Source organism: Centropristis striata, chromosome 3 (assembly GCF_030273125.1).
Source record: "Centropristis striata isolate RG_2023a ecotype Rhode Island chromosome 3, C.striata_1.0, whole genome shotgun sequence".
In the NCBI taxonomy this organism is placed as follows: Eukaryota; Metazoa; Chordata; class Actinopteri; order Perciformes; family Serranidae; genus Centropristis; species Centropristis striata.
Genome location: NC_081519.1, coordinates 25,412,486 through 25,432,946, shown reverse-complemented (window position 1 = coordinate 25,432,946; position 20,461 = coordinate 25,412,486). Strand labels below are relative to the sequence as shown.

Here is a 20,461-nt window from a genome sequence, read left to right as displayed (position 1 = left end):
CACATATATACAGTCATGGAAAAAAATATTAGACCACCTTGTTTTCTTCATTTTCTTGTTCATTTTAATGCCTGGTACAACTAAAGGTACATTTGTTTGGACAAATATAATGATAACAACAAAAATAGCTGATAAGAGTTTAATTTAAGAGCTGATATCTAGACATTTTCCATGGTTTTCCTGATAAAAACCAAAATCATTATCAAGAAAACCATGGAAAATGTCTACATATCAGCTCTTAAATGAATCTCTTATCAGCTATTTTTGTTGTTATTATTATATGTGTCCAAATAAATGTACCTTTAGTTGGACCAGGCATTAAAATGAGCAAGAAATTGAAGAAAACAAGGGTGGCATAATAATTTTTTCCATGACTGTAAGTCAGTATAGTTGAGATCCGGTGTTTTGGGGAAGCATAAACAGAAGAAAAGGCATTTTTGAGTGCAAAGGGAGTTACAGTTATAAGCGGAAATCCATTTTTTGGGAAGAACTGAGCATAAAACTGGATAAAGGAGACTAGGGGTTAATACTGCACTAGTTGTGTGATAGTTTGTTGTTGTTTTTTCGGATTCTCTGCTCACCAGGAAGGCATGGAAAAACAAAGTGGTCCTGAAGAATTCAAGGTGATTGATATACAGCTGGTCATTTGGAGGGTTAATTATCATTTTAATAGTGTTTTGATGAGGACGAGTAGAATTAGTCCTCAGACCTTGAAAAATAAACAAGACATATGCTGCTGTTTCCCCTTTGCCCTGTCCTCTGTCTGTGGTGTCCCTGTTTGAGCTCTTTGGCTCACCATGTTGCTGCAATTATTTCCCAGGGAGCAAATACTAGGGGAGGACCAGCGTCCCCTGGTGGTGAGGAAAGGGAAGAAACTGAAAGACGACCACCCGAAGAGGGAGGTCCCTCCTGACGCGCCCATCATTGATGTAAGTTTGGATCTTTAAATGCACTTTAGTCACAGAAATCCTTGAGGTGCCTGTTAAATTTTGGAAATACAAGACAGCATTAGTATCGGCAATGCTCTTCACAGGAAATCTCTTCCACTAATTAGCATGATTTTGCAATATAAGGATAAGATAAGATAAGATAAGATAAGATATGACTTCATTAATCCCGCAGTGGGGAAATTAAATCGTCACAGCAGCTCTGGATACAGACACATAGATATAAAAAACAGAATAAGAATACAAAATTTAAGACATATACAATATACATACATTCTATGCACATTATATACATACATTTCTGCTATTTGGAATTTATTATTAATATATATTTTTTGTGTTTGTTGGTTTTCCTGAAAGTACTTTTCACTTTATAGATATTGCACATTGGAGAAAATATATTTTAGCATGTTAAATAGGTTAAATAAGTTGTTGCATGTAGTGGTATTGTTGGGAATTTAGGATGCCTCTTTTATGAATAAATGATAACTTGCACGGGGCGTTAAATGTGTTGATAGAAGGCCGTTGTCATAAATGCTATCCCTCCCATAAGGATATCAAGTATGTATCGATGAACCAGAGCAACACTTGTGTGGATGTCACGGTTTAAAAGTGTGGTTGGATGGCTATCAGAATTATTAAGAATTATCATAAATAATTATTAATTGTAATAAATGATTAAAAAGTATTAATTATAATAAATTATGATAAATGATTACTTGATTTACTCTCAGTCATCACTCGTTGGGGCACCACTCTGTGAAACAGAGAAAATATGGCCAATTCACTTAAATCAGTCTCATAAAGTTACTAAACTATCAATTTGGAACAGTGATTAATAATTAACTTAATGACTATAATTATTTAAAAAATTACCATCTTTATATTTAGTAATGGTTGAAGGAATAACACCCTTCTTTTAGTGAATGAATATAGAGTATAGTATAATATATAGTCCATGAATAAATATATTTAAATATATGCAGAGATATACACAGTATAGTATAAGTGGTGTATGAAATATATGACATAGAAAAAATGCAGAAGGCCTAATGTGGTCAGATGTAAACAGAGATAGTGCAAATAAACCAGTAAAGGTGCTTAACTGTTATTCTTATACTGTTTGTGGAATTCCTATTTAAATTGGGATACTACTTTACTCTCATGCCACCAGCCAACCATCAAGTTTGAGCACCAGCCGTGGTACATTAACGCCACTGGGGGGACACTGCACCCGTACCAGCTGGAGGGTCTGAACTGGTTGAGGTTCTCGTGGGCACAGGGCACCGACACCATCCTGGCTGACGAGATGGGCCTCGGGAAGACGGTGCAGACGATAGTGTTCCTCTACTCGCTCTATAAGGAGGTGAGGGTGCAAGAACAGCTGCTTTTATTATACCTAGAATACATAACATATGGGAAAAAATTATTAGACCACCCCTTTTCTTCAATTTCTTGTTAATATTAATGCCTGGTGCAACTAAAGGTACATTTGTTTGGACACATATATTGATAACAACAAAAATTGCTCTTAAGAGTTTAATTTAAAAGCTGATATCTAGACATTTTCCATGGTTTTCTTGATAACGATTTTGGTTATTATCAAGAAAACCATGGAAAATGTCTAGATATCAGCTCTTAAATTAAACTTATCAGCTATTTTTGTTGTTATCATATTTGTTCAAACAAATGTACCTTTAGTTGCAGCAGGCATGAAAATGAACAAGAAATTGAAGAAAACAAGAGTGGTCTAATATTTTTTTCCATGACTGTATATCAAATTTTGGTCATCTAAGAGCAATGTTAAAAACCCTTACAGTACAAATGTAGACATGGAGTACAACATCGGATTATAAGAGCAAGTAAATGATAAGATCTATAATATATCTCTTCTCCTGTGATGATGTGAGAGTTGCTTCGTCGTGTGTTTCTCTCTCAGGGCCACTCTAAGGGGCCTTTCTTGGTGAGCGCACCTCTCTCCACTATCATCAACTGGGAGAGGGAGTTTGAGATGTGGGCTCCAGATTTCTACGTGCTGACGTACACCGGAGACAAAGACAGCAGGGCAATCATCAGGGAGAACGAGTTCACCTTTGAAGACAGTGCAGTTAAAACGGGACGCAAGGTGTTCCGTATGAAGGTATTTCACATCACACACAGCTTCAGTACTCATTCAGATACTTTGCTTTGAACCTTTAGCTGCAAGGAGGGTTGAGTTTGGCTGGTTAACATCCAACCTGACACTGAAAACCTGAATATCCAGCTACAAAAAATGCATTTTTACTGCTTCATGCAACTTGATATGAGCATAAAGTATAGCAAGCAATTACTAGGGGTGTCATAATTTCAATATTAAAAGAAATGGATTGAAATGAACTGCCAATTTGGAGCATCTAAATCAAAAGCAGGATCAATGCCCTGCCTGCCAGTGCTCCTGCTTACCTGCAAATGTAGAGAGAAAATAAACAACAACTCTGCAAAGTGACACAACAAACTATAGTTAACTTACCAGTAGCATGCCGCTGCATTAAATCATTTTATGTATGCTTTATTTATCCTACATCCCAGAGTACTGTGGGCCAATGCATCAGAATTTTGTTTAATGTGCATATTTCTGTGTACAACTGAATGACAATAAAGTATTTCTAAGTCTAGTTATTTAAATGTGACCATAATAGCCTTAGTGTGGTACTGTATATTCCATAAAACTATGTCTTCTCATTCTACTTTTCTTACAAAAAATAATGCACCTGATTCGCAGGCAGTGGGCTAAGAAGTATTCAAATCCTTTACTGAAGTAAAGTACTAATACCAGACTGTGAAATTACTCCACAGTTATTAATCATGACTCAAAACCTCTACCAATTGCATAGCCTGCAGAGCTAATAAATAAGGTTAAATTGAAAACTGAATCAAATCATGACCTTATAATTTAAGTTCTAATTTTTTATTATATTATATCCTCTATTCAGAATTCAGTTCTATTAAGAACCTCTTTATATTAAGGGAGATCTGGCCAAGGTAGGCAGCAGCAAGGACAAAACAGTTAGAAAATGACATAGTTAAAACACAAACTAAGGATGAACAAAAAAGCAAAAATGATTACATTTACAAACAGATTATGAAAAAGAGTTGGCCTCAAGTTCTTTCACTTTAGATGTAAAAGTGCTCAGTGATATTAACTCTGTTAGTTTCCGGGCCTTTTACCCAATTCGGTACGGGCAAATGGAACAGAAAGCACCAAAAAGATCTCGAGAATGGAAAGAATCTCAGAAGCTCAGGGATACTTCAACATGTAGACTGCAGTGGTACACCACATATACAGTCATGCAAAAAATATTAGTCCATTGTTTTCTTCAATTTCTTGTTTTCTTGTAACAATTTTCCATGGTTTTCTTGATAATAACCAAAATCATTATCAAGAAAATCATGTTAAATATCTAGATATCAACTCTTAAATAAAATGAACACGATATTAGAGAAAACAAGGGTGGTCTAATCATTTTTTCCATAACTGTATGTTCTATAAGATGTATTTTGCTGTTCTTCCCCTGCAGAAAGACACGCCAATCAAGTTCCACGTGCTGCTCACATCCTACGAGCTGATCACTATCGATCAGGCCATACTGGGCTCCATCACTTGGGCCTGCCTGGTGGTGGACGAGGCCCACAGACTGAAGAACAACCAATCAAAGGTAAAAAAAAACAAAAAAGAGTTGCTGGCACTGGGAGCAGCCTGTTCTCAGAAACCGCATGGATATTATCACAAAAAAACAGGAAAGGAGCAGGAACACGGGCAGATATGAGAAGGAAATGTTTGTGCATGAAATAAAAAGTCTTATAGGTGAGTTTGGAGTTTGATATGCAGGAAGTCTTACATGCGTCATCGCTTTCTTATTTGAGATACGAGTGTCGTATCTGGTACAATGTGTCTTGTGTAGTTTTTCAGAATCCTCAACGGGTATAAGATCTACTACAAGCTGCTGCTCACTGGGACTCCTCTCCAGAACAACTTGGAGGAGCTTTTCCACCTGCTTAACTTCCTCACCCCAGAGCGCTTCAAGTAAGACTCCTCTCTTCTGTCCATCTTTAAAATCCCCCCGTCTTTCTTCCCTTCTACATCTCACCACACTGCAAAAAAAGAAAAGTTGGGTGAACTCAAAATTTCAAGGCAACAAACTTCGATAAAATTTTAAGTTGGACAATTAAACTAAATATTTTAAGTTTTGTTTTTGAGTTTGCTCAACTCTAAATTCAGATTTTTGTCAACTCAACTGTAAGTTGTTCTAATTTACAATTTTAATTACTTTTAATCCTTACTTCTGCAATGTGCTGAAGTGATTGTAACGCCGCTATGAAATGTCAGCTAATGTTGTGACCACAATTTTGAGTTAGCATTGATACGCTAATGGCTACTCTTGTAGCTGTAACAAGCAGCGCCGCTAGCATCAGTTAGCCGCTAGCTTTCGCTAATGAATTTCACCGCTTTCCCGCATTTCACAACAAAGAAATAAGAGTTAGCAGAACTATTGTCCCTTGTTGTGAACCCCAACTTAAAGATATAAGTAACAACTCACAAACTTGTTTTTGAGCATACAACTGGCTTCCTTTGTTGTGCTAACTTACATTATTGCCCTAAATATCAATAATTTATATTTCCAAGTTTTACCAACTTAAATCACTGTTTTAGGCAAAAAAGAACAGGTTGGCTTTTTTGCAGTGCAGTATCTCCAATCTGATGCATCAAATATATCCAACCTTAGACAGATCTTGTGATTGCATGATTTGAATTCAACACAAATTAAAATGCAGTCAGCAAAACCTAAAAAGTAAGAGGTCATGTTTTCTTCTTCTGCAGCCTGATTTTTTTTATTATTGAACTCTTCTCCGTTTGAACCATGCAGTAACCTTGAAGGCTTCCTGGAGGAGTTTGCTGATATCTCCAAGGAGGACCAGATCAAGAAGCTCCACGACCTGCTCGGCCCTCACATGCTCCGAAGGCTGAAGGCCGACGTCTTCAAGAACATGCCTGCAAAGACAGAGTTGATTGTCAGAGTGGAGCTCAGCCCTATGCAGAAGTAAGCAGCGGGAAAACAAGAAGTAGTTTTAAAAGGAGGTGACACTGTGTGTTCCTGCTGTCTGTTTTACCTGATTATATATTAACTGTCCTTTACTCATAAAACAGGTTAAAAACAATCATGTAACTTACATTAACACTTTCAAAATTATAATATAAATTCTAAAAAGGGAAACCATAATAATGTTGTTGTTAATTTGTTTTTATCGGCCTGATTTAGACACATTTGATATTATTATTTACATATTATATTATATAATTTCATGTTACATGTTGTGAAGGCTTAACCATTTGATTTCCTCACAAAGAAAAATACATTGGACATTTTTTAAAGCCTTTTTTGTTGAAAAAAAAATGTATATATATATATATATATGTATGTGTGTATATATATGTATGTGTGTATATGTATATATATGTATACAATTATTTCAGTATTTCAGCATATATCTAATGAAATTACATTAAATGTATCATATTAACCACAATGAATGATCAAAATGTTTGTTAATTTCATTACAAATAGTCAATTTTAATGACATTAGTTTCACTGCCTCAACCATTAAATAACAAACGAACCATTTTGGCAGGTTTTTGAATATTTTTTTGACATTAATTAGACTTTTTATTGTATCAAGTTACGTATTTCTGACTAGTAAAACCTTTAAATCTGTCAATCAACATTCCTAAACCCAGTAATAGAGACAGCTCAGTCAGGTTGAGTTCCAAACACTTTTCAATACAATATCGTGACTTAATAACAGATACATAAAGATACAGATAACAGATACAGCAGTTATTATTAAGCAATTGTTAAAGCCTGAAATGCAATAAAGTTTCAGATGATGCTTGTAATCTCCACTTTACAGTTAGAACACTGCGTGCACTACCAGACTTTTAATCACAACATCCAGCTTCAAACAGTTTCTTTGCTAAAATGATGGGTGATTTTTTAAATTCTTCTCCTGATCCAAACTGATTTTCTGACCTGCAGGAAATATTACAAGTTTATTTTGACGCGGAATTTTGAGGCTCTGAACTCTAAAGGCGGAGGGAACCAAGTGTCCCTGCTCAACATTATGATGGACCTGAAGAAGTGCTGCAACCATCCCTACCTGTTCCCTGTGGCTGCTGTGGTGAGGAAGCAATTTTAAGCAAAGTTAATAAATATTTAAAAAGACTGAGTGCAAAATTAGGAAATTGATTGTTGATGCCATGAATAGAGAGCCTGAGGCGGAGATAGCTGCTCGACTCAAGATTACATTCATGCCACAAATCGTAGCCTTGGAAATTCAAAACCATTAATGATGTTAAACCAATTATTCATATATTTCTGTTTTTGTCTCTGCAGGAAGCTCCCGTGTTACCCAACGGCTCGTATGATGGCAACCTACTGGTGAAGTCCTCAGGAAAACTGACTCTGCTTCAGAAAATGCTGAAGAAACTCAAAGATGAAGGACACAGAGTTCTCATTTTCTCTCAGGTAATAGACAAATAAATATTGCGTCTGGGCTCCAAGCCAACACTTTCATTGATTCGTGGCCGTGAAACACTGAAAATCCAGCCATCCATATTTTAGCCAATGTCAGCTGTGGGTGGTAAATCAGCGGATATTCCAGACATCACGGATCAAAGATTGCTTTTGAGTGAAAGTGCAAACTTTATTTCATTTAGTTTGACCCCAGCTGCATAAACCTATTTAAACTTATCATTATTATTATTATTGTTATTATTACTTTAATTGTTTTTTTTAGTATTTTATTGTTTTCATTGTTTTTATTTATTACTATATTTGTGTATGATTTTTATTGTATTTTAATAACAGTACAGCACATTTTTACATTTGCTCTATAAATAAACTTTGACTTGACTTGACTTATTAAACCATGTTTGTTTGTTTAATACAGATGACAAAGATGTTGGATCTGCTTGAGGATTTTCTGGAGTTTGAGGGTTATAAATATGAACGTATCGACGGAGGAATTACTGGAGGCTTAAGGCAGGAGGCCATTGACCGCTTCAATGGTGAGTCTGTTAATCCAGATTCTACCTATCTTTGTATGAATGCATCTTCTCTGCTGCACGGCTTTCACTCACACAAACCGACTCTAGGCCTGCCACGATAATTAATATATCAACGTATCGTTCCATATCGTCACCCTGTTAAAATAATCGCCTAACTCATTTTTTCAAGTTTTGCAGGAAACACAAAAAACTTAATCAAAAGTGTAACATATGACATTTATTGACATTTCACTCAAAGAGGATGTAACAAAGGATGGCTATCAGTATAGTAATAGTAATAGTAACACTGTGTGTAAATGATGTAACTTAAGAGAAATAAAATGTGACTTAGGCAATTTTTGAACATGCCTTTGTGATTTAAGCAAGATATGGTAACACTTTATTTTGAAGGTGTCTACATAAGTCACACAAGCCTGTCAGAAACATGACATGACAAGTATCATGAGCATTAATGTTACTTCAAAGTGTTATTAATGTTCATGACACATCCCATGTCATGTTTATGACACTCTCATGTCACTCTTATGTAGACACCTTCAAAATAAAGTGTTAGCAATATTAGTGTCAACAATAAAACACTGATAAACTAAACTGATTAGCTCTAGCTCTTCTTTACTGGGTTCTTATCTGATGCCTATGAATGTGGCAAATTGTCAAAGAAGTGATGATCTTAAAGAGGTAAAATCACATGATCTGATCAACTGAGGATGTAGGCGATTTTACCATAGGTGGCTGGTGTCATGAGAAGATGATTTAGGCAAAAAAAAAAAAATTTGAGGCGATTTTTTTTTACAGTGTTACGATATATAAAAATGGTTAATCGTTTTTTTCTGGACTCCATATATTGTCGTTTACATGCATGACTTTTTGTGCTTTTTTTGTGTTGTGTTTAAAGAAATGCTGCAAATGTTTGACAGGCAGTACGAACTGCAGCCATTCCAGCTGTTTAAGTGTTATTTTAATAATAAAATAATATAATACATAATGTTTATATATTTATTGCAATGTTTTGCTTACAGAGCCTGAAAGTTTATTTGATTTGTTTTGGTTGTAGTTTATATATTTATATTTTATTTATCTAGGATATTTTAATATTTCTATTCCACATTTCAATTCCAATGTTTAATATTCTCAAGATTTAAAACTTCATTGTTTTGGAAAAGGATGGACTGATTATGCTCTGATATCGTTATAGAACTAAAACGACATCGTTGCAATGATTTTATCATTTATTGTGATAGTTTCTGGGAAAATATATCGTCCTAAAAATGTGTTAAAGTGACAGGCCTAACCGACTCTCTGTATTTGTTTTTTCGTGTTGCAGCACCGGGCGCTCAGCAGTTCTGCTTCCTGCTGTCAACACGAGCCGGAGGTCTCGGCATCAACCTCGCCAGCGCAGACACTGTCATCATCTACGACTCCGACTGGAATCCTCACAACGACATCCAAGTACTGATATTCACATCAACACCTGCATGCTTATGTTGTATGGGATTACTATTATGCATGTCTTTATGCAGAGAATAATTATGATTTGAGAGCAAAGCTACTAATGTTCCAACCAAAAAATGTTTTAATGCAAGTAAAATAAATGTATTATTAAAAATGTAGTGGTGCAAATCCCAAAAGTTTTGTTTGCTTTTGAGCTCGATCTCTGTTGGGTAGTTTCATGCGGAGCGACAACTTGGCCACGTTGTCCCGCTCTGTCTTCTCTGTGGACTTCTTCCTCTGATCGAGACGAGCCAGCAGAGACGTGTAGTACATCTTTCAGCTTCAGTCCAACCCGCCATATTCACATCAACAAGCAAAACTTTTTGGATTTGGAAAAATTTTTAATCCACAATAATACGATGAGATAAGATGTTCCTTTGCTGATCCGTATGGGGGGAAATTCAGGTGTTGCAGCAGCACAAGTACAGACTATAAGAGATAAAGATAATAAGAATAGAATAGAATAATACAATGAAATAAAATATAGATAAAATAAATTTTAAAAAAGAAAATTAAACTTAGAAACACTACATCCACTAATGGTATCCAAAACTGGTAGTGCAAGCATAGGAAAGTGGCAGTAAAGTATATATATATCCTTATTTTTGAAAGAAAAGAAAAAAATGAAAATTGAATTAAAAACTAAAATAACAGACATACAGTCTTATATTTATTTTTCCATGGAATATCTAGTATATATATATTTTGTGTGTGTGTGTGTGTGTGTGTGTGTGTGTGTGTGTGTGTGTGTGTTTGTGTGTGTGTGTGTGTGTGTGTGTGTGTGTGTGTGTCATCAGTCTTGGGAAAAGTTTATATGGTAAGCGAGAGACAGAAAGGAAAAGAAAAAAGGTAGGGATGAATAAAGGACGAGCCCAGGAAATGTCTGCAAACAATTAGAAATAATAACAATAATAATAATAATAATAATAATAATAATACAATTAAATAATTTAATTTAACCAGGAATAAGAGAGTTATTGAAAAAAATCAAATAAATATAAAATAATTCTACACAATACTTTACGTTTTGTACATATTTTTGTATAATTTTTTTTGTATATTATTACGTTACGTCAACACCCCCGGCGGCCTGCGTTCCTTCAAGACCATCTTCGCTGAGCACGTCAGTGACAAGTGCAAGCGTCGGTTCTACAAGAACTGGTACAAGTAGAACAAGGCTTTCACTAAATACTGCAACGTACAAAAAATATACAAAATAAATAATAATAATAATAATAAAAATAAACAACTTTAATTTAAGTAGAAATAAGAGAGTTAGAGGAAAAAATGTGTGCAGTGTTCAATGTTTCACTTGAGTCCAGTGCAGGAGAAAGTGGGGGGTAGTAGACATTTTAAATCACCAATTTATTTTACTTGTAATGAAACATTTTGTATTGATAGTTTTGGTCTCAAACCTTTTCTTTTTTACTGCATAATAAGTAACCCCATACTGCTTTATGGTAGCTTTTAACCAGCAGATTTTAGTCGTATTTGTGTGAATGCTTGTCTTCACCTCTGTGCCGTCACCTCTAACTGCTCCTTTCTTTCCACTCTTCCAGGCTTTTAGCAGAGCTCATCGTATCGGCCAAAACAGGAAGGTGATGATCTACCGCTTCGTGACGCGAGGCTCAGTGGAGGAGCGAATCACTCAGGTGGCGAAGAGGAAGATGATGCTGACCCACCTGGTGGTGCGGCCCGGCCTCGGCTCCAAGACCGGCTCCATGTCCAAACAAGAACTGGACGATATCCTCAAGTTTGGCACTGAGGAGCTTTTCAAGGATGAGATGGAAGCAGCACGAGCCATGGGTACGTCTCAGGATCACATATTAGTTCTTATAGTGTGCTGACATCCCTTTACATTTCTGGTTTGTTCTATAATTCCACTCAGTGCAGCAAGGTTTTTTGTTTTTTTAAGCTTCAAACTTCTGCATATATCATAATAAAACATAACTGTTAACAAACAAATGAGATCTTGGTTGAGACAACTCCAGACTTTATTATTTCTTGTGTTTCTCAAGAATACGTTTCAATTTCTGTCGTAAAAAAATGTTTTTACATTAATAATAATTAAGCAGGAGGGGTGCAACACTATCAATCTGCTGGGTTACTGTTTTATTTGGTAATTGTTGATATAAAATTCAAGCTTTGGCATAGTTAGAACCATGTTTTTCATATTGTTCTGTATATAAGTTATTTGTTTATTTATTTACTTTAAAAGGTGATTTTTTAAAGGTGTTTTTTATGTATTCATATTTATTGATAAGTCCAGCTTTTGGGTCGTCCCCAGACCCTTATATATTATATTATAATATTATATAATAATAATAATAATCACAATCACAATCATAATAATAAGGGAATCTTATAGGAGGGTCTGTCACAGTCACTTTCAAATTCAGAAAGCGTGATTCCTCTCTTGCTCTGTTTGTGCTGAAATGTGTGGGAGTACTGCTGGTTTACTCTTTAAAAAGCATTCTTATTTTATGCCATGAAATACTTAAGCCACTTAAAGTAAGACTGGAGACCAGTCAAAAGGCGGCTTATCTCAGAAAAGACACTACGGGTTTGAAAACAAGTGACAAAAATACAAAGAATGCAAGAAATATTGGGCTGTCTAATCATTCAAAAGTCTCTTTTTAGGTTTAATCCTTTTTTTCTTAGGTCAAAACTTTAGACAAGGACAAACATACTTTCTGTCTGCACCTTTGAGTCCTCAGCTGAGAGCTTTTTCATCAACAGGTGACAACAAAGAGGGTGAGGAGGGAAACGTGATTCACTACGACGACGACGCTATCTCCAAGCTGCTGGACCGCAGTCAGGACGCCACCGAAGACACGGAGATCCAGAACATGAACGAGTACCTGAGCTCCTTCAAGGTGGCTCAGTATGTGGTGAAAGAAGAAGATGGAGAGGTGAGAATATAACAATGTTCTTTAATCTGATAAATCAGGATGAGGGGACTCACACTAATAAAAAAAGAACACCATTATGTTGCACAATAGCAGGCGAGAGATCTCATTTGATGGTTATTTGACTCGCAGAGTTTACCGTATGATAACTTAAAGAACAAGATTACACAATATAAGACATGGTTTTGCTGAAATTAGAGAGCCGGGACAGTGTAAAAAGCAACATTGGACCTTTAAAAAAAGGTTTTTAAAGGATTTTGAACGCTTAATGGTGCAGAAAATGCTTGTAAGGTCTTTAGGATACACAGATTGTGTGTAAAAGCAAATGTAATGAAAGAATTGTTTGGTTATAATGAAGAAACTCACAGGGTACTTCTAATTCACAATCGGTCCTGCAGGAACCTGAGCCTTGTTGCCTTGTAGCCTTGTAACTTGGTGTCGGCACATTAAAACACAGTTATACAAAGAAATATTGGTACACAAGGTGCAAGGCAACTTTTAACACATACAGGCATACAGGGAAATAATAAAAGATTATGATCTGATTATGTATCTGTATAAAATAATTGTGTTGAAAAATTTTAAGACCATATTATGTAGTTTATGATGCCCAGGGTGGGGAGTAACAGTAACAGAATATAAGTAATGAGATTAAACATTTTAAATACAAAATATTAGAAACTGTATTCTGTTACAGTTACAGTTTGAATTGGTGATGTTCTCAATAGAAATACAATTATTAGGGATTATTTTATTCCATACGCCACAGAGGTTATGTTTCTGTTCCCATTTGTAAGTAGGTTTGTTTGTCAACAGGATTATGGAAAAACTTCTGGCCCAATTTTCATGAAACTTGGTGGAAGGGTGTAACTTTGGCTGAGGAAGAACCCATTACATTTTTGAAAACATAAATTATTTTTTGCTTTTGTTAACATTGGGGGATAGGACACAGGCTTGGCAGACGTCTAGAATTCATATAAGGCATGCATTTTCCATGAACACATTTATTTTTAAGAGTGCAACAATCTGCCACACGACAACGGCAGAGGAGATGCACAGCCAGGAGGATTGTCAGGAATGTGTTTTTGGATGGAAATAATATAAAGACCCAGACAAATTAGCTCAGCAAGATGATTTAAAAATATTCCACAAGTCAGACAAGGTATTTAGAATATATTTTAAATTACATTTTAGGCCAATTATTCAGTAACCTGTAGGGGAATACGTTTTAAAAGCAGCCCTCCCAATACTTCTTGTGCAACTGATTTAAGCTTTTTTTTCTACATAGGTAGTTTTGCTTTTGCCATTGACATACAGTGATTTATTTAGTATCTTTACTCTGTTTTTATTCGGAAAAGTCATTATTAATCTCACTATTTGCCTGTATGTGTCCACCTGCAGGAGGAGGTGGAGCGGGAGATCATCAAGCAGGAGGAGAACGTGGATCCTGACTACTGGGAGAAACTCCTTCGCCACCACTACGAGCAGCAGCAGGAGGATCTGGCCCGCAACCTCGGCAAAGGCAAACGCATCCGCAAGCAGGTCAACTACAACGACACCACGCAGGAGGACCAAGGTAGGCGCTTATCTCTCAGGAATCACATGTCTGCGTGTCATTACACCTTCACCGAGACTCATTTTAAACATGTTAACTTTTAATATTAAAAGATATTTTTTTGGCTGCAGCCATGTTTTATTATTACCACTTTTAATTTGACGTGTTGGTGCCAGGATTTGGCATTCCTCCGTATATTAAAACATGGGATGCAGAATGCAGGAGAAACAAGATTTTTGGCTTCTTAGCATTCTGCTTATCAGCTGGCTTGCGGACAGGTGGCAGCCGAGCCAAAAGCATATTTTTAAAAAGAAAGAAGAGATATTATGTTATAAATAAACCCTTAAATTGGCTCCTATTTGGCGTATGGATCTGTTTATTGTCTTTTCCAGCAGTTTAGCTGCCGGGAGGTGTGTTACTGCCTCCATCCGTCAATACTCAATGCTGTGTTTTGAATGGCATTCTGGGAGCTGTTGCCCATTAAGGAAACACACATTACCTAACCAATCATCTAAACAGATCATCTGAACACTCTGTCTGCTCTGCTTAATATATTTCTCTGAGCCGAGCATGAAAGTTACACAGTTATGCACTGAATCGTTTCTCCTTAATAGAAGTTTTTTTTCATGGATTTTAAAATAGGAAAGCTTCAGAGATCACTCAAATCTGTCACCTCAGCCTGCTGCCATAACAAAGGCACATTTAGCTGGGGACAATTCATCTCATGTGCAATAAACGGGACAGTTTGTTGTTGTGATCATTAAAGAACGACCGTTGAATCCGGATATTTTATAAACTGTCGTTATCAGTAGATAAGGCCGACAGACATGCAGCCTCCACCTGTCATGCAAAGACGTATATCACCGTTTTGCTTGTGGTCTCCATACACAATGTGTACCTGAGAGAATTTATATTTAAAGCAAAGTTTACATAAGACATATTTATCAGTAAGTTGTGGACATAATGTCCATATTCTATATATATATATATATATATATATATATCTACAGTACTGTGCAAAAGTCTTAGGTAGATGTGGGAAAAAATGCTGTAAAATAAGAATGCTTTCAAAAAATATAAAATGTTTGTAGTTTATTTCTATCAATAAACAAAATGCAAAGTGAGTGAACAGAAGAAAAATCTAAGTCAGATCAATATTTGGAGTGACCACCCTTTGCCTTCAAACCAGCATAAATTTTTCATGGCATTATTTCACACATGCCTAAGACTTTTGCATAGTACTGTACATATTGGTATACATGTTATAGTATTGCATCATAAATGCTTTTGAAGGTACTGCTCTGCTGAAAGCATGCCGTCCCTATTTAGCTAGAAAGCATGCTCACTATAATTTGGCTAAGCATACAGTCATGGAAAAAATTATTAGACCACCTTTTTTCTTCAATTTCTTGTTCATTTTAATGCCTGGTACAACTAAAGGTGCATTTGTTGGACAAAGATATTGATGACAACAAAAAAAGCTTATAAGAGTTTTTTTTTTTTTTTTTCCAAACCATTTTCCATGGTTTCTTGATAATAACCAATATCATTATCAAGAAAACCACGGAAAATGGCTAGATATCAGCTCTTAAATTAATATTTTTTTCCATGACTGTATATGAAAGCTGGCTTACTGATAGAGTGCATACCATAAAGGTTTAGTCCTTGCAGCACAGCACTCGGAGCCCTTTCCTGCATGTCTTCCCCTCTGTCTCCCCATGTCACTCTGTATCTCTTACCATTTTTTAATAAAGCTGAAGAAAAGCCTATGTGCAAGCCTAGCACACATTTCAGCCATATTTGATCAATTTGGAAGCTCATTTTGCTGAAAATACCTGTGTTCCTAAGTGATTAACTCCTGGTAATAATCTAAAAAAACAGACAAGTCACTCAAACTTGGAGCTCACAAAAGGGGAGAGGAGTGTTGGCACACAGATGTTTTAAACGTAGACTACATCAGAGATCATTTTTTCAACTCCATGGAAAGACTTTGGGCCTCATGCATGAACCACTCATGCAAACAGATTCTTGTACAAGTGGTACAAATGACTGAAGAGAACTTGCAGAATTCACCAACTTTCTTGCATTTTCTTTTAGGCAGAAACACGATTTGGTAAAGTGGTACACACCTGTTGCAGATGTGCAGGTTTTATATTTACAATAATGATAATAATGATAATAATAATGATAATAGTAATAATAATAATAATAATAATAATAATAATAAAAACAACAATAATAATAAAGCCTATTATTATTATTATTATTATTAATAACAATAATAATAATAATAACAATAATAATAATAGTTGTTATTATTATTATTAATAATAATAATAATTATCATTATTATTATTGATCAGATTTATATAGCGCTTTCACGTTTCACTAATGTATTGATCATTTCATTGCTTTAAATTAATTTTGAGTTTGAAAATCCTGTAGAAATTGTAACTAATTAAGAGAAAGTTAAGATGAGAATACAAAAATGTTCTTGCATGAGGCCCATTGTTGTGATGATACGGTTAAGGAATGTGTGCTGAACCTTTGCAGTCCAGGGGAACAGCTGATTTATTATTTTATCAGCTGATTAATTGGCTATTAGCATTTCTTTCCCCAATCTATCTTCATTTTATCGGCCTTTACAAATCTACTATGGATCCACCTCTATGATCATGTGAGTCACATCATGAGAGAACTGCTGCTATGGACAGTATGTCCCTGTATTTGGTTCATAATAACAGTGTGCAGGCCGGTGTAAGACCCTCTCTGCTGGCTGTAGTGCAGGTCAACAGCCCTGTTGTAATATATGATCCACTCTCATATCCACCTAACAACAACCCAATCAGCTAATTCACAACAGTGCTCCTCCACGTGCTTAACTTCATCAGTGAGTTATCAAGGTGACATTATCTTAACACAGAATAATTTGGGAGTATCAGTTCAGGCAAGAACGGTGCAGAAATTAATCTCCATGTTTATTAAATCCTCTTAGGTTGTAAGTCTCAACAAGAGCTGTTGACCTCCATTAAATCCACCAAAGAGTGTGTTATACTGGCCTAAAGCTCTCTTGTATCTCATGCATAGCCTCCTTAGTGGGTTTTGAAGCACTTCCTTTTCAAAGTTCAACAGTTTCTTGTCTATTGCAGCAGCATACATCCTGTAGTTGTACTTTTTAAGAGTGGCCGGTTCAACAGCAGTTGACGATGAGAGTGCAAAGATTTCAAAGCCCATCACGGCTCCGAGTACACTCTGAGTTTAAAGTGATTGTCTGGCTGAGTAGTCACCCCTCACCTCACTTCCAGAGGACAGAAGTGCTACAATATGTGCATGCCAAGCTGTAGTGGTCTGTAGTAATCTGCAGTGCCATGGCGCCCCCAGGTGGCCACCAATGGAAGCGAATGCAATGTACTGTTTCTCTTTGATGTGTGGCTCAGAGTGGCAGGATGATCTTTCAGACAATCAATCGGAGTACTCTGTGGGGTCCGAGGACGAGGACGAAGATTTCGAGGAGAGGCCTGAAGGTACGCAGCACAAAAAAAAGTCACCATTACCTTCATAAAATCTATTATTCTCTTTAGATGTGGCACAACTCACTCTATAGAGATACTTCTTCACACAAACCATTTTTTATATAAAGGCCCTTATAGCAATGCATTTTGTTTCATTTTCTGCAGGCGGACGCAGACAGTCTCGTCGGCAGATGAAGAATGAGAAAGACAAACCTCTGCCACCCTTACTGGCACGAGTTGGGGGCAGTATTGAGGTATGAATTGCAAGCTGCAGGTCCGTCACAGAATATCCTATGCATCCTAAATAAGATAGATAGATAGATAGATAGATAGATAGATAGATAGATAGATAGATAGATAGATAGATAGATAGATAGATAGACACCAATACAATAAAATAGAATAGAAGAAAGTTAAAAACTAGTATAAATGTGCAAAATTTGAAAATGTAAGAGACAATAAAAATATAAACACAAGGAAATACTGTACGATATTTACTCGAGGGAGTGCATTAACAGTGCAAAATTAGTGTATGAGTGTATGAGAGTGTATGAAGCAGCCATGTTGTGGTTAATGTTGTGTAGTGGGTCAGGCCTGGTGCTCATCCCGACCTCTGTCCTCCTTTGCCACCACCTAGTGTGGTGTTGTACAGTTTAATGTCACAGGGGACAAAGGAGTTTTTCAGTCTGTTGGTGTTGCTGATGACAGTGTGCAGAGGATGGCTATATAATGAAGGTTTTCAGTCACATTTCAGGCAGCACAACATTGCAGGCAAGCTGATAAATCTTAATACTGTAAATTGTGCCTAATAAGGGGGAAATTATGGATAAGAGGCACCAAAACAAATTCAGAGAGTGTGTCTCTAAACATGTCAGAGAGCATCACTGCCCCGCAGCTGATCTCTGATCTGTGGCATTGCTCACCACTCTGTAGACCGGGGCAGGCAAGTACAGCGTTAGGATCAATAAATTATCACTTTTACAATACGAAACTGCCAGCAAGCAGCATCAGTAAACAGAACATATTATTCTCATTTTCAGGGTCATACTTGTATTTGGGATAAAGTTTACAAGTATTAATGTTATTAAACACACATTATTTACCTCAAAATATACCTGTATCTGTATCTGTCTGAAACATTCTTTTTTTTTTAGCAGCTGTCCCTTTAAGGCCCTCTCCCGAAAAATAGTTCTGGTAGAAGTTAAACCTTCAGAGATTTCTGTTCCTGTATAAAAGGGTTTGCTTTAACCCAAACTAAGATCTTTTTTAACCAAGTAATGTATGTGCCTAAACCTATACATTGTGGCTGAAAACAACCAGAAAATAATTAGTAATCTGAAAGTCTTATTTCTCACCAGACATAAACCCCAGTCTCCTGGGTCAGTCTGCTCTCATGAAGAGTTTGTATGATCTCATACACTGAAGTTTTGCAGCTTCCCTATGAAATTGTGTCCAGACAGGTAGTATAGAAGACAGGTAGGTCCTGGAAGGGACAGTGGATGAGTTATTTGTGTCTTTCTGAAGTTATGTACAGACATCTTTTTTCAGAACCCTAACCCTGTCCTCTTTTCGTAACCTTACACAAGTAGTTTTGATGCCTAAATGTAACAGTGTCACAATGTTAGCAACGTGTTTAAAAGTTGTGACTGGTCATATTATTTATATTATACTAAATATTTATATTACTACTAAAGCTTTGGCAGCTTTCTGTCACAAAGCCATATTTCTCATGTGCTTAAACAGGTTAGGGTTAGGGGACAAAATAAGGGTAGCCAAATCTGACTGGTTAGTTGACTCCCATGTTTTCTGATCAATGCAGCCCACAAGAACTTGTCTTGGTCACCTAATTTCTCAGTTTGTGGGTTGGTAGGCACTCCAGATACAAATATATGTGCACAAGGACTTAAAAAGTAAATTTTTCATGATATATCCCCTTTAACTGTACTGTATTACACCATGTAGTTCAATGCATGTTTTATTGTACTTCATATCTAAGTTTTTCAGATATATTTCCACCACTTTTTGAAAAAAGCTGTTTTTCTTCTTATTACAAGGTCCTAGGGTTCAACGCCCGTCAGAGGAAAGCCTTCCTCAACGCCATCATGCGCTGGGGCATGCCTCCTCAGGATGCTTTTAACTCTCACTGGCTGGTTCGAGACCTGAGAGGGAAGAGTGAGCGTGAGTTCAGGTAAAGGCCTCTAATATACTTAAACTGTGAAAGTCGTGCTATTTGTTTATAACTAAAATTCTCTTTTCACACCGTGCAATTTTTAGTCGAGGGCTGCCTGCCATCAAGTTAAAGAGGTAGCTCTAGGCTATTTAATTCACTCCTCACAGTTAATTGGTTAGCCCAGGGCAAAGCTCCAGAACGCTCATATCAAGTTTGCAAAGGTTGGTCTTTCCAATTTCAGGGTTACTTCACTTTACAACGCACCGGAGCCAAACATTACATAAATATATATTCAGAAAGCAAGTAGCCCTGAGTTGTGTTTGTTATTTCCAAAGTAAAGCACCTGCACTCAAATACTACTGCCAGTGCTATATTATTATTACTACGATTACTATATTGCAAATACAAGTACCGGTACTACTACTGGAGTAATAGTTCTGAACTACATTAGGGCTTACAAGTACTACTTTATTATTGTTCTACTACAACTGCTATCACCATTGCTTACTATTGATACTACCATTACTCTAAACACCTCGTTCCTGCTATTATCTTGCTATTTTTATGACTAGCAGTACTACAAATACTACAGTTACTTTTCCATATTTCTTACATCTCATGCCACCACTACTGCAACTACTTGTGTTACCATTGCAGCTAAAAACTATACTAATTACCATTTTTGAAACTACAATACTATGCAAAAAAGTCTTAGGCAAGTGTGAAAAAATGCCTTGAAGAATTCATTCTGGTTTGAAGACAAAGTGTGGTCACA

General features: G+C 36.3%; 1 protein-coding gene across 2 annotated transcripts in view; it reads left to right on the top strand.

Annotated features, from left to right (window-relative positions):
- Positions 1-20,461, top strand: part of chd5 (chromodomain helicase DNA binding protein 5) — a 77,299-nt gene that overhangs the window by 37,848 nt on the left and 18,990 nt on the right. The window contains exons 13-28 of one of the 2 annotated variants that reach the window (XM_059328534.1): positions 821-929; positions 2,122-2,313; positions 2,887-3,087; positions 4,505-4,642; positions 4,889-5,010; positions 5,852-6,025; positions 7,019-7,160; positions 7,376-7,507; positions 7,932-8,049; positions 9,374-9,498; positions 11,100-11,346; positions 12,280-12,452; positions 13,851-14,025; positions 17,463-17,528; positions 17,682-17,770; positions 19,571-19,704. In XM_059328534.1, the coding sequence (XP_059184517.1) occupies positions 821-929; positions 2,122-2,313; positions 2,887-3,087; positions 4,505-4,642; positions 4,889-5,010; positions 5,852-6,025; positions 7,019-7,160; positions 7,376-7,507; positions 7,932-8,049; positions 9,374-9,498; positions 11,100-11,346; positions 12,280-12,452; positions 13,851-14,025; positions 17,463-17,528; positions 17,682-17,770; positions 19,571-19,704 (2,337 nt within the window). Of the gene's footprint in view, positions 1-820; positions 930-2,121; positions 2,314-2,886; positions 3,088-4,504; positions 4,643-4,888; positions 5,011-5,851; positions 6,026-7,018; positions 7,161-7,375; positions 7,508-7,931; positions 8,050-9,373; positions 9,499-11,099; positions 11,347-12,279; positions 12,453-13,850; positions 14,026-17,441; positions 17,529-17,681; positions 17,771-19,570; positions 19,705-20,461 lie in introns of both variants that reach the window. The other variant, XM_059328533.1, reaches the window with a different exon arrangement.